We start from the raw sequence: 12796 nt of genomic DNA, 5'->3' as shown, positions 1-12796 counted from the left end.
TGCACCAAGACAAATTCCTTGTGTGTCCAATCACACTTGGCCAATAAAATTCTATTCTATTCTATTATATTGAATTCTAACATGATATAGTCATTCTCCCCTAAAATTCCTGCAAATTCAGTTCCCTCTATCACTTCTTTGTTGTTGATAAGAATAAGGTCCCGTATAGCTGCCCCATAGTTGCATTCTCAATCTTTTGGGTGATGAAGTTGTCAGCTAGGTGTTCGATCTCCCACTTGTTGCAGAGTGTCTCCCAGTTGATGTCAGGGTAAAGTCCCCCATTACTATTGTGGGGTGTTTCCTTCATACATTGATTAACTACACTGATTTTAAAAGGAATAATCGTAAATTATGATAAAAATACCACTACTATAAATAAATAAACTCAAATAAATTAATAAATTAATTAATAAATAGGCAGATTCCTTGAATTGCCTGTTTATTATACCTTTCAGATTTCAGGCAAATAAAGAGATTTTTTGTTTATATTACAGATAAACAAAATGCTGCTTCTTTTCTGGCACAATAGAAAATATAATATAAACTGCAACTATACATCAAAGAGAAAATAAAAGCTTATTATGTCATTTTTTGAGGAACTGAGGAACTGAGATAGGGGACTGGCAATAACATATGGCATAATACGGTCCGCTTTCTGGCAGATGAAATAAATATATGGAGAAGGAAAGGGAAACATTTATATTTATGTGTTTTAGTTAAACTTATACCTTTTTACATTCCCTGAGACCTACGTTGCTGAGATACTTATGTTCTTATCTATGGAAATTAATTCAAAAGCAACGAGAATAATGATATATTTTAAATTCCTTGACAGAAAAAGAAAGAAAAATAGTATTACAGTTGATCAAAAAACCTTTACTGATATACCTTTTATCACATTTTTTGGAAATGTTGCCTAAGATATTTTGAGAGACAGATTTGTTTGTGGCGTTGTTACTATTTCAAAACATGTTAGTAAATAAGGACTTTATATGAAATAAAATGTATGTTAGGTAACTGTTATAGAAATAGTAGTAAATATTTATAAGATTGGCAATTAGCAGAAAAATAAAAAAGGAATGGCTCATTTTGAGTCCATAAACCATGGTTAAAGCTTAATAAAAGCCATGAAATACAGAGAGATACTTTAGCTATATAAAAATGTACTTAACCATAATTTATAAACATTTAACAATCAGGGTGCCCTTTAATAACTAGGATATACATACATACTATTTTTTTTAAAAATGTAACAAAATGGAGTTGCATTATAAAAATACTTGTTGTTTTTGCAGGGAATGTAAAATTCTCCAAATACATGTAGTTCTTAACTTACAACCATAATGGAGCCACAAATTTCTGTTGCTAAGCAAGACAGCTGTTAAGTGAATTGTGAATTAAGTGAAAAGGTCGGGGACTACCCTAGGATAAACTAGGTTATTAGAGAGCCAGTTTGGTGTAATGATTAAGGCATCAAGTTAGAAACTTGGAAACCAAGAATTCTACTCCCACTTTGAGCACAAAGCCAATGGGTCACATTCGGCCATCACTTTATTGTTTTTATTCTAGTTTATTGATTACTAGTATGATCTGAAGCATAACTATTAAGGCCCTGAATATCTTGATTCCATCTACAGCTCTGTTTTCAGGCACAAAATAATGACATGTATTTTTGTTGATTAGCTTTCAGCATTCTGAATTGGTATTTGAATATATTTTATATAGGTATAACTATCTTTATATCTATCTATCCATCCATCCATCCATGCATCCATCCATCCATCTATCATCTTTAAAATAGTTGCATTTGAATTTTGTTGTAAGTTAAACTTTTTGCCATCAATTTAGTTTTTACTAGAAAACTAAATAATTGTTTTTCTGTGGAGATTCTCATCTATATCATGGTTGTCGCAAAGGTGCTTTTTTTTCAAGAGGCAACTGGACTTTCTTTCCAGAAAGTCCAGCCGCTTGGGGGGGGAAAAGCACCTTTGGGATAAATAATTGTTTAAAAATAATACAATAGAAACAATTTTCTGGTCTATACATAAATTATTATTATTATATCAATTCTTTTTTTTATTATTGTGGTACATTCTTAAGGTATCAGGCAGTTTTCATGGATGGATGGATGGATGGATGGATGGTTGATAAATAGATAGAAAGATAGCTATAGATATATAAAATATATGCAGACAGACAGACAGATCAAGCAAACTTGCGGAGTTAAATTGGAGGATTTTCTGCTTTTAACAGATGGCAGTATTACTGCTAAGAAAAATCCATGGGTACATGTCTGAAGACACCAGGAATCAAGCTTGTCTTGAAAAATGCTGAATCTTTCTAAAGTAATATAGTCATAATATGTTTGGTTTGAATTAAATGAAATATTAGCCTGAATGTTGCTAGGCTTTGGAATCATTAGCTATGTTATGCCAATTTTTAATCTCATTGTTATTTTCATTTTTCAGGTGTAGCAACCGGACCCAATGTGCAGTGGTTGCTGGCCCAGATGTGTTTCCTGATCCTTGTCCAGGAACTTATAAGTACTTGGAAGTGCAATATGAATGTGTCCCTTACAGTATGTCTTATTATTACTATTAATAGTTGCTATTATTGTTAGTTGTTTATTACTGATCTGAATACCAAATTGCTATAGTTGTTAGCATTCAATTTTTTAGGTTATTTCATGCTCACGTAAGCGGCTTCTGACAAACTGAGCAATGGTACATAGTAAAGAAGTTGACTAATGTAGAATTGTGGTTCTCAACAGAAAACCATCTAGTTCCATTTCCCCATCCCCAATATTTTTATTTATTTCACAGTAATTATAGCCTTATGAAAAGTAAATAGAATCTTAAGTTCTGAAGCAGTATACAGGTAATCCTTGATTTATGACCATTTGTATAAAGACAGTCCAAAGTTACTACTCTTACAGCCTGTAATGCACTTCTGACTGTCACACGATTGCAACTTGGATTTTTGGCAGTTGGCTCACATTTATGTCCATTTGCAGTTTCCCAGAGTCACCTGATCACAATTTGGTTTTTTTTTAATGCTGGTTTCTGACAAAAACCACCATGGAGGAAAATTGATTCAAACTAATGACAGCATGTTTTTCTTAATGACCATGTGATTTGCTTAATGACCACAGTGACTTGCTTTATGACCATTTTAAAAATGATTATAAAATTCGATCTGGTCACATGGTGATTCAACCTACAACCGCAGTGACTTACAACCAAAATTCCGGTCCTGGTTATAAACTGAGAACTACCCGTATTTCAACATTCCAATTTCTGAAAGAGGACAAGCAAGGAAGATTGTTTCCAAATTTTATTTTGGGATCCACAGATATTTCACTGGTCAATACAGGTAGTCCTAGTTTAGCACCACAATTGGCATTATACTCTTCCTTCAGCTTTCCTTTGATTTACAGACCTGTGAAGCTCATAAATGTGAGGACTGGTCACAGAGTTACTTTTTCGTCATTGTCCTTAACTGCAAACAGTTGCTAAAAGAGGCAGTTACTAAGTGTGGACTACCTGTGTTGAAAATTAGTTGAGAGACAAAAATAAAATTTTGGTCTGTTTCAGCACTCTTTTTCTTATATAAAGAGATGGGAACTTCTGCAGTACTTAGCATGAATTTGTAATTTAATTATTGCTTGTAGTTTAATTATTGATTAATTATTGTAGTTTAATTATTGATTAATTATTAACAACAACTATATTTTTGTTGTGACATGTATGAAAATATCATTTCTACAGTGTTCTTCTGTAATCACTCTCAGAACGATCCTCCCATATCTTCTTTCAGTGTAAAACAATTTCAAATATTAGTGTTTGAACAACTTTGCATTTACTCCATCACAATTGTAGGATTTTGATACTTGATAATTGGCTTTCAGTTTATAATGTATTCTTCATCTATCTAATAATGTTTGAGAATATTTCTTAAAATGAAATGTTTCTTAAATGGGTAGTATCTGAGACATTTTTAGGCTGAAATCTTATACACATACACCTGCAAATAAGCCCCACTGATTTTATAGATTTTATCTCTAAATAAATAGCAGCTGTGCATAGGATTAAATTGTTAGAAGAACAATGCCATTGCTAGAAGAAAAAGTATTTGAAGATTCTGAGAATACTCATTTTGGGAAAAAGGAAAGTGTTTAAAGTTAATTAATGAATGAAGGGAACAGATCTGAGTTGGAAACTGAATGAATAGATATGTAAATGGGGTTTTGGTCATGCACATTTTACTATTAAAAGAAATTGCATCATTCCACAACAGTACCTAAAATATATATGGTCAGTCTATCTGTCTATCTCAATTTATACTGAGCCATTTGACCAATAGGATTGGGAAAGGAGCTAATGACGCCTTTTAAAATGGTTTAAGTATTGTTTTACAAAAAGTTCAAATCAACTTAATTCAATTCAAATACTGGGTAACACACTAAATTGAATCCACTTAAAATGTCCTATCCAAATAAATTCATGTTTATTAATACATTCATCTGTATTAATATGATAACCAACTTTACACAACATTCAGAGGCAAATATGGGTTCCCACAATAAGATTGACTCAACTACCCAGCCTCATTTTAATTTAATCTGATATTTTGTACAAATCTAAGGTCTTGAGCGTCTTTCCTCAAGGCAGAATAGTGGGGAGTTAGATTTTTATTCCATAGTTTAGGAATAATGCAAGAAAATGTTCTCTTCTGTATATCAACAAACATATTTGTGCTGTATTGTGCCTCCAAAAGTAAGGATATATTTAAGAGGATTTTTTTCTGCTGCAGTTAGTGTGAGAAATTTGTATTAAAAATCTGATCCTCAGTTGGTTAGACAATGAACCATCTAGTGCAGTGATGGTTAACCTTTTTGGTGCCAAGTGTGTTGTGTCTGTGCCCCCCGAGCTGGGCCTCCTGCCAGAAAGTGACTTGGAGCCGGGCCTGCTGCCAGAAAGTGACTTGGAAAGTGACCCTGTTCACCACCAGGCTGCTGCAGTTATAAATCCAATGCCCGGTGTCACGGGCACAGCGCCCAGGCGACGACCAAAATAATGGCGCGGCCTGTGGCCTCGAACCCGCCGAGCCTAGGACGCGCCAGCATCGGTCCCCACAGTCCTGTATGTCGGCTGGGAGACCCCTGGCGAGCCGTCCGTGCGGCAGGTGTCCTTTTCGGAACACCTGGCCCCTGGGGGCCTCGGCGGCGGCCGGATTCGGGCGCTGGAGGCAGGAGAAGCCTTCCAGACGTCCGTTGCCGCTGGATACCGGAAGTCGTCTCAAATACAGCAACCTTCTATTGTACAGCATTTAAATACTTCTTCGATCGGAGAGCAAGGTGAGGAATGGAGGCGAGAGGAAATACTGTGATCTTTTCACCTTCAAATCATAAATAACTAAAACAATCTGTTCTCTTCTGGAACAATAGAATACTATACTGGGAAAGATAGGATTTTGCTCCTTGTCAAGGCTGTTTCTTAAAAAGAAAAAATATTTTTTAATGATTGTTTTCTCTTGAGGAGGCAATTAATTGTCTTTAAAAGTTTCTAGAGAAGTAACTTGCTAGATGCCAACTTTTTCCTTATGTCTACTCTAGCAGTATCATAACAGGATATAACAGCAACTTCCAGAGCATCACAAGATTGTAGAATGACTCATTTTCACACTTGACATAGCCTTCCACAGTCTGTAGCCTTCCATAGTCTGTAGTACAACACAAAACAGCCAGCTGTTGCACACCCAAAAATGTCACAAAGTTGTCATGAGAAAGATCAATACCAAAACCAGTAGATTCGAGGGGATAATTTAAGATCTCCTGCCAGGCCTCTTCTTCCAAGGAATCCCCAATACATATTTGTTATGATGGATTACAAGCAGTCATACTAAATGCCCTGACAAACCATACACTGTCTGAATAGGGAGATCTTAGGCCTTGCATTGTGGACTTTTTTTTTTTTATTTATTTATCAAATTTAGAAACCACCCTTAAACTTTCCCTTTAACTCAGGAATAGACAAATAGAAAGAGCTTTGAATCTTGAGAGCTCAGAGACTAGAAATACAGAATGCTAGAAATCTTCAAAGCAGTTATCCTAAGTGAAACCTGAGCAGTTTGGGAAGTTGCTATGCTTTGATTTGCTGGCTCTTCTATGCAATAAATGAAACCTACTTTTTACCTTTTATGCTTTTGTATAAATGGAATCATAAAGCAACTTCTTTTGGGATAGAAAAAAATTAATTCCTTCTTTACATGAAGATCAATTTATCAGATGCTTTAGAATAAGAGGCCCCAACCCCCAGCTGTGGCCCGTTGGGAACTGGGCCATGCAAGCAATAGGTGACCGGATGAGCACGCAAAACTCCATTTGTGCCAGCAGCTGGCATGAACACTTACAAATGAAGCTCCCACTTGCACAAATGAAATTCCGTGTCATGCACCTGCCATCTGCACAAAACTATCCCCTCTTCTCCTTGCCACCATTGGTGCTAGTGCTGCTGCCACCAGCCAGTCCACAGAGCCAGAAAGGTTGGGGACCACTGCTTTAGAATAATATTGTGCTGTGCCAAAGCTAGGATGTTGTCATAGGAAGCATTTCAATTTCCTAGGACACTCTGATCCTGTTCAGGTGTTAGGTTTCCATGAGGGATGTCTAGAAACCAGGAATGTTCATGGGGCAAATGAGGTGTCAGGATGCAAACAGAGCATTAAGATGTAAACCTCATACATTTTGAATGTGCATACATGTACAGAAGGGGCAGGGCTTATATTGCAGTGTTGCATACCCTAAAACTGCCCCTTTTTCTATTCCTTGGAGATGATCCTGGAAATTACAGCCTGGAGATGGTCCTGGAAAATACAGCTGATCATGTACAGTTAAATCATAATCTTATCAAACATTTCCATCTAGAATGGATCTATCTAGACATTCCATCTAGACATGGAGCTATACTTGTGGAAGCTGGCTTTTCAGTGAAGTGACCAGTGCAACTTCATTCTGTCCCTCATATGTTGAATTTTATCCAGAGAGTAAAAGGCCTGTTTTTTGTGTCAGTACTTATAAATGAAATGAGGAGTTACAAATATAGTTTTCAATGCAAAACAGAAGAACTAGAATTCATCAGTAGAGTTAGCCTCATTTCTGATGTGCTATGCGGAATGGAATAACTCATCATGGCCAATTCACCATGGCCATCTCTCTGCAACCAACCTAGTGCAGCCATTTAGCTGTGGTCAGGTCGCCACAGGACAATTCACCTTGAGACAACTCTATACAGAATAACTCAAAACAGTAAGTGTTATCTGCCAGTGTTTCTTCAATATTATTTCTATTGACAAAAATTGAAATATTGTTGAAGAAACAGTGGCATACAACATCTATCGCATTGAGTTACCCTATGTGGATTGCCTGTGGCGAGTTGGATGCAGAAAGTTTTCTCATGGTGAACTGGCCATGCTGAGTTCGCCAGGATGAGATGGCCATGGCAAGATGACCACGACAAGTTGGCCATGGCAAGCTGTCCTCGACCCTGCTGAATATGTATCAGGGCTTAGTCATCTGATACAATAATATGTCACATTTTATAGTTTTTTAAATTATTAAATATTTCAAACCTGTTTTGTACTTATTTTCTCCGCTACCAGTAACCAAAATTTTTTCATAGCAAGACAGATTTTTTTTCAGTCTTTGCCTTCAATCCACGGAACAACTGTGTTTGTTTGCATTTCTCCCCTCCTTCGCCCATTTATTTCTCAGAACAATCATTGTTTATATTAGCTGAAATCTGTGTTATTCCCTTGAGAAATCTGTTAGCATTTGTAAAGAATATCTTTTTAATGCCATTCTTCGCTTTCTCCTTTACAGGTCCCTGGAATCAGAAACTGTTTCTGATTCTCACCTAAGAAACTGCATGTGCAAATTGATTTTTTGTGCATAGCTTTACTCAAGGCACTGATCTTTGTAAATCTATATAATGTTTTATTTTTAAAGAAATGTCTCCCAATTCATCTTTAAATCAAAGTTCATTTGTTTGCCAAGCTCTATTGTGATAACGTGGAAGAAGAATAGGGAGCTAACACTGGAATGAAATGGAAAAAAAACTGTGTTTAGTTCCCACTTAGAAAAACATTAAAAGAGTTTATACTTCCATAGACTTTCATTTTGAAATGTATTTCTGAAGCAAACAAATACAGCCAATGGCATAATGTATAAACTAGATCATGCTTAAAACACTAAAAATGGAGAATGGAATATGAAATATATTCACATGTAAATATATTCACATGACATAAACATAGCATATACATATCCTTTGCACCACTATTATTCACTATACTTTATCTATTTTTCTATTTTTACAAACCATCCTTAGTTCCATCAATTCATATATTACATTTTTTTTCTTTTGATTTGTTCTGTTTCCCTTCCCCCAATACTCCCAGCAAAGAGTCAGTCAGAGGCCTCTTTTCTGATTTATTTACATATATATAAATGTCCTGGCTACGTCTACCCACGGGCCTGCCAAGTTTCTGGAGATAACAAGGAAATTACAGATAAGGCCAGAATTACTCACGAATATATTCTTCCCTCCGTTGATACAGATTGCCCGCGCAAATTCATTACTTTGTCCAAGACAAAAAACCAGGAAGTCCCGCCTCCTATTTATAGTCTCTGCAGATGTCACTGCATGACAATTATGACTTGGCTTTGTCCCAACTCTTCCGCTGCTGCGCACGCCAATCACGTCTTCGTAATCTTGCATCACTCCAAAACTGTTCTTGGGGCGTGGCTCCATGGAATCAGGCTTTGCCGGCCCCTCCTCCTCCCTTTGAGTGGGTGCCAGGGAGGGAAAGGGCTCATGAGAAGCAGGGCTGGCCAGGTCTTCTCCCTCACTTTCTGAATCATCCGAGTCCAGGAGTCCGGGTCCAGGAACTTGGGTCACAACATGATTTCTCAATTCTATCAGACCATGACTTCCTCGCTCTTTCCCTTCCCCTAGGCCAGGGGTGTCAAACTTGTGTCATCACACTGTCATCATGTGACGTATCATGACTATTTTCCCCTTTGCTAAAACAGGGGTGGCGTGGCCAACGTATGACACATCTGGCCCACAGGCTGCGAGTTTGACACCCCTGCCCTAGACTCATTTACTACTTCTCCTGCAGCATTTTGAAGTTGGATCCTCATTTTTACTCTCAACAATCTCAATGTACTCCTTTCATACTAGTCACTCACTCACGTGTTCAGTCCACAATCATAAGCACAGATTGATCTCCAAACTTTTTCTTGGGTTCTCACCAAGACTTAAGTAACCCATTCCTGTTTACTTCTCCTGTCATACTCAGTTTTTACTTCTATACAACAAGTAGGCAGAAGCACGCTCTTATGCACAGCCATTTTCATTTCTTTCAGTGAACAGTCAATCTCCAAAACAGATCACCCATTGCCTTTCTTATCAATATTTGCACTTCAGAAAATTTCTCTATCTGCTTTCCCATATTTAGTAAACTTTCTGCCAAGGTACACAGATTCATCTTATTTGCTCTAGTTTTCCATCATTTATATATATCTTACAGTCATTCACTTAATTTTCCACCCATCTCCTAGAGTGTTTCTTATGAACTTGAGGCTGTGACCTTTCTTGTCTGAGTACACTTTTTGTCAGTGGATGACTGCCCAATCGGATTATGTAGGATTTATCCAGATGCTTATGAAACATTGAGTAACCTTGCAGTGCGACTAGTACTAATTAAAGCTGATTAAATGTCAACAGAATTTTGATCACTATATGGAAGGCAAGAGGAACAAGAACTGCTTAGAGAGCTCATTGCTTAAGCCTAACAGCTTAGCCAGAAGCTGAAATGTTCAAACCTTCTTGGAATGATGGAAGACCAAGATTGAGGCTTGGATCTTCTGTGTGCTTGTGATCCACTTTTAAACCACGACAAGGGTCTTATCTAGCTTCCCATGGAAAACAGTAAATGGGATCCCTTTTATCATATATAAAAGCAAAATTCCGTAAGATGTTTCCACTTGCTTGTTCATTAAACCCCAAAGAAAAAAATCTGTTTTAAAATCTATTAAATCAGAATATATATGTCATCCCAATATTTTATAGCATTCTTGCATGTCCACCAAAGATTAAAAGTGTACCCTCCATTTGATTAAATTTCCAACAAATATCTGAAATTCCCTTGTATGTTTTTGGCAGCTTCTCTGGCATCATATACTAGCAACCCATCTTTTTTTTTAAAAAATATACTTTTTAAAGATTATAAATTTCAACCCTTTCTTTCATATGCTCTATCATTGATACAATTATATTATATCCAAAACGTTTTACCCATTTTATCATACAGTCTTTAACTTGCTCATTGTCTGTATCAATTTCCAATAAAGGTTTGTACATCTTAGCAATATGATCATAATTTGTACATAACTCCACATCAAATTCAGTCTTACCATTTTCAGATTCATAATTTTTCTTATCAACCTTAAAACTTTCCACTAACTCATCATAGAGAAGCCAATGGAATGTAAAGCCTTCCAACTCTTACGTTTTCTCTTGTTTTAAATTTAAATTTTTCCTTGGGAAAAGTTTAGCAGATCAGTATATGTTAACTATTTTTGCTTAAATATCATTTCGCTTCTCATATAAGCTTCTTGGGATGAAAACCATAAAGGGATGTTAGAAGACAATTTTGCCTTACACCTATTCCAAATTCTCAATATGGCAAGTCTAATAAAATTATTTTTAAAGTCTACATTAACTTAATTTTATGGTACCACAAATAGCCATACCAACCAAATCTTAAATCATGTCCTTCCAATTCCAATAACTGCTTATTTCTTAGTCATCCATTTTTTATTAATACTAAACAATAAGCTGCAAAATACAATTTCATATCTGGTAATCCTCTCTTTCTTTAATATCCTGCAACAGTTTGTATTTAATTCTTGCTTTCTTACCTTGCCAAACATATTTGGAAATATCTTTTTGCCATTGCTTAAATGTTGTATCAGTTGCCAATATAGATATTGTCTGGACCAAGCAAAGTTTTATTATGTTGAGTATGAGTATAACCTTTATGTGACCCTTCTCTCACCACTTTCTGGACAACCTGAGAATTTTTAGTAGGTAAGGTAAATGTTCCCCTCGCACATATGTGCTAGTTGTTCTCGACTCAAGGAGGCAATGCTCCTCTTCGTTTCAAAGTTGAAGAGCCAGCACTGTCTCTGTGGTCATGTGGCCGGCAGGACTCAACGCCAAAGGCGCACGGAACGCTGTTACCTTCCCACCAAAGGTGGTCCCTATTTTTCTACTTGCATTTTTATGTGCTTTTGAACTGCTTGGTTGGTAGAAGCTGGGACAAATAATGGGAACTCACCCCATTATACGGCACTAGGGATTTGAACCGCTGAACTGCCGACCTTTCGATCGACAAGCTCAACATCTTAGCCCCTGAGCCACCGCATCCCTTTTTTACTACCTTTCACTATATTTTGTACATCTTTGGATGCACATAAAACAGTTTTTTGGATGTGCATTTTTATTTGTGCACTTTTATATGTGCGTTCTAACATAAAATGGATGCACATAAAACAGGCAGAAATATAGAACCAGTTATATATTATCATCTGGCTAAAAGGACTGCTAGTTACTATCATAATAAATGAAAACAGAAATTTGACAATTTTTTTATTGCTGACAGAAAACTGATATGGCTTATCCATAAGTAAAAATCAAATATGTTCATACTATTGCAGGATAAGAATTTAATGAAGATTTCCAACTCAGTAATACATTTAAATAAAATCTTCTGTTTTCATCAGTCCTGAAACACAGTAAAAATATTATAAAGATTCAGGCAATACAAAATAATGGTATTTTCACTGTTTTTTGACAAAACTGCAACATGAAAAAAGTGAAAGCTTTTTTCTCCAGTTCTTAATTATTTTGGTGCCAAACAATATTTAGGGGAAGTGGGCCTTCTTTTCATAGATTTAGAGGCTATTTAAACTAGTGATTCAAAATGCTTGCTCAATATTGAAATCCATATTAATGCATTACTGACAGATGGCTTAATACTACCATATTTGAATGTTTCTGAAGAGACGTCCACCACTTCTCTGGTCTCCCTACTGATCAGTGTGTACTCCCTTTTACCTTGAGATTCATTTTTCCTATTACCTGTGATGAAATATACCTACAAAATACCTACAAAATTGATCTGAATTCATTCAAACCCACTTTTTGAAGTCCAAAATATGCTTATATGTTGCACTCAGCTTTCTGTTAAAGTAAAAGCTCCAGTCTTAAATGTTAACTTTGTCCTAATATTCCAGCTAGTCCACTTTCACTTCCTTGACTACCTTTTCCCTATTTGTTTGTAATAAATCAAAATAGTTGAGTCTCTTTTGGCTTCCTTTGTCCTCTAAAGGATAAAATTGCTCTAAGAAATCACTGGAAAGACTGTCTGAGCAGAATGTGTCTTCCAGCAGATGTCAAAGTAATTACCATCATTACTAATTATGCCTGTTCACAATATCTGCATTGCTTTAGGACGGCATCTTCCACATTTTTTTTGATTGGGTAAGCATTTTTTAAAAATTTGATTATTTTACATTGTTTATGTTCCTTCATAAAATTACAAAACTAGTTTAAAATAATTTTTCTTATATATATATTTGCGTCCTCTTCTTACAAAAATAAGGAGCCATTAGACAGTGAGATGGGTGGCATATAAATTAAATAGATAAGAAATTGGATGGATGGTATTT

General features: G+C 36.0%; 1 protein-coding gene across 11 annotated transcripts in view; it reads left to right on the top strand.

Annotated features, from left to right (window-relative positions):
- The window catches only part of ADGRL3 (adhesion G protein-coupled receptor L3), a 673676-nt gene that overhangs the window by 324397 nt on the left and 336483 nt on the right, over positions 1-12796 (top strand). For all 11 annotated transcript variants that reach the window (XM_058169767.1, XM_058169775.1, XM_058169766.1 and 8 more), the window contains one exon: positions 2469-2578. In XM_058169767.1, coding sequence (XP_058025750.1) covers positions 2469-2578 — 110 coding nt within the window. The remainder of the gene's footprint in view (positions 1-2468; positions 2579-12796) is intronic.

Source organism: Ahaetulla prasina, chromosome 2 (genome assembly GCF_028640845.1).
Source record: "Ahaetulla prasina isolate Xishuangbanna chromosome 2, ASM2864084v1, whole genome shotgun sequence".
In the NCBI taxonomy this organism is placed as follows: Eukaryota; Metazoa; Chordata; class Lepidosauria; order Squamata; family Colubridae; genus Ahaetulla; species Ahaetulla prasina.
The sequence above is the reverse complement of the archived record's forward strand: the minus strand, read 5'-3'. Positions and strand labels throughout refer to the sequence as shown.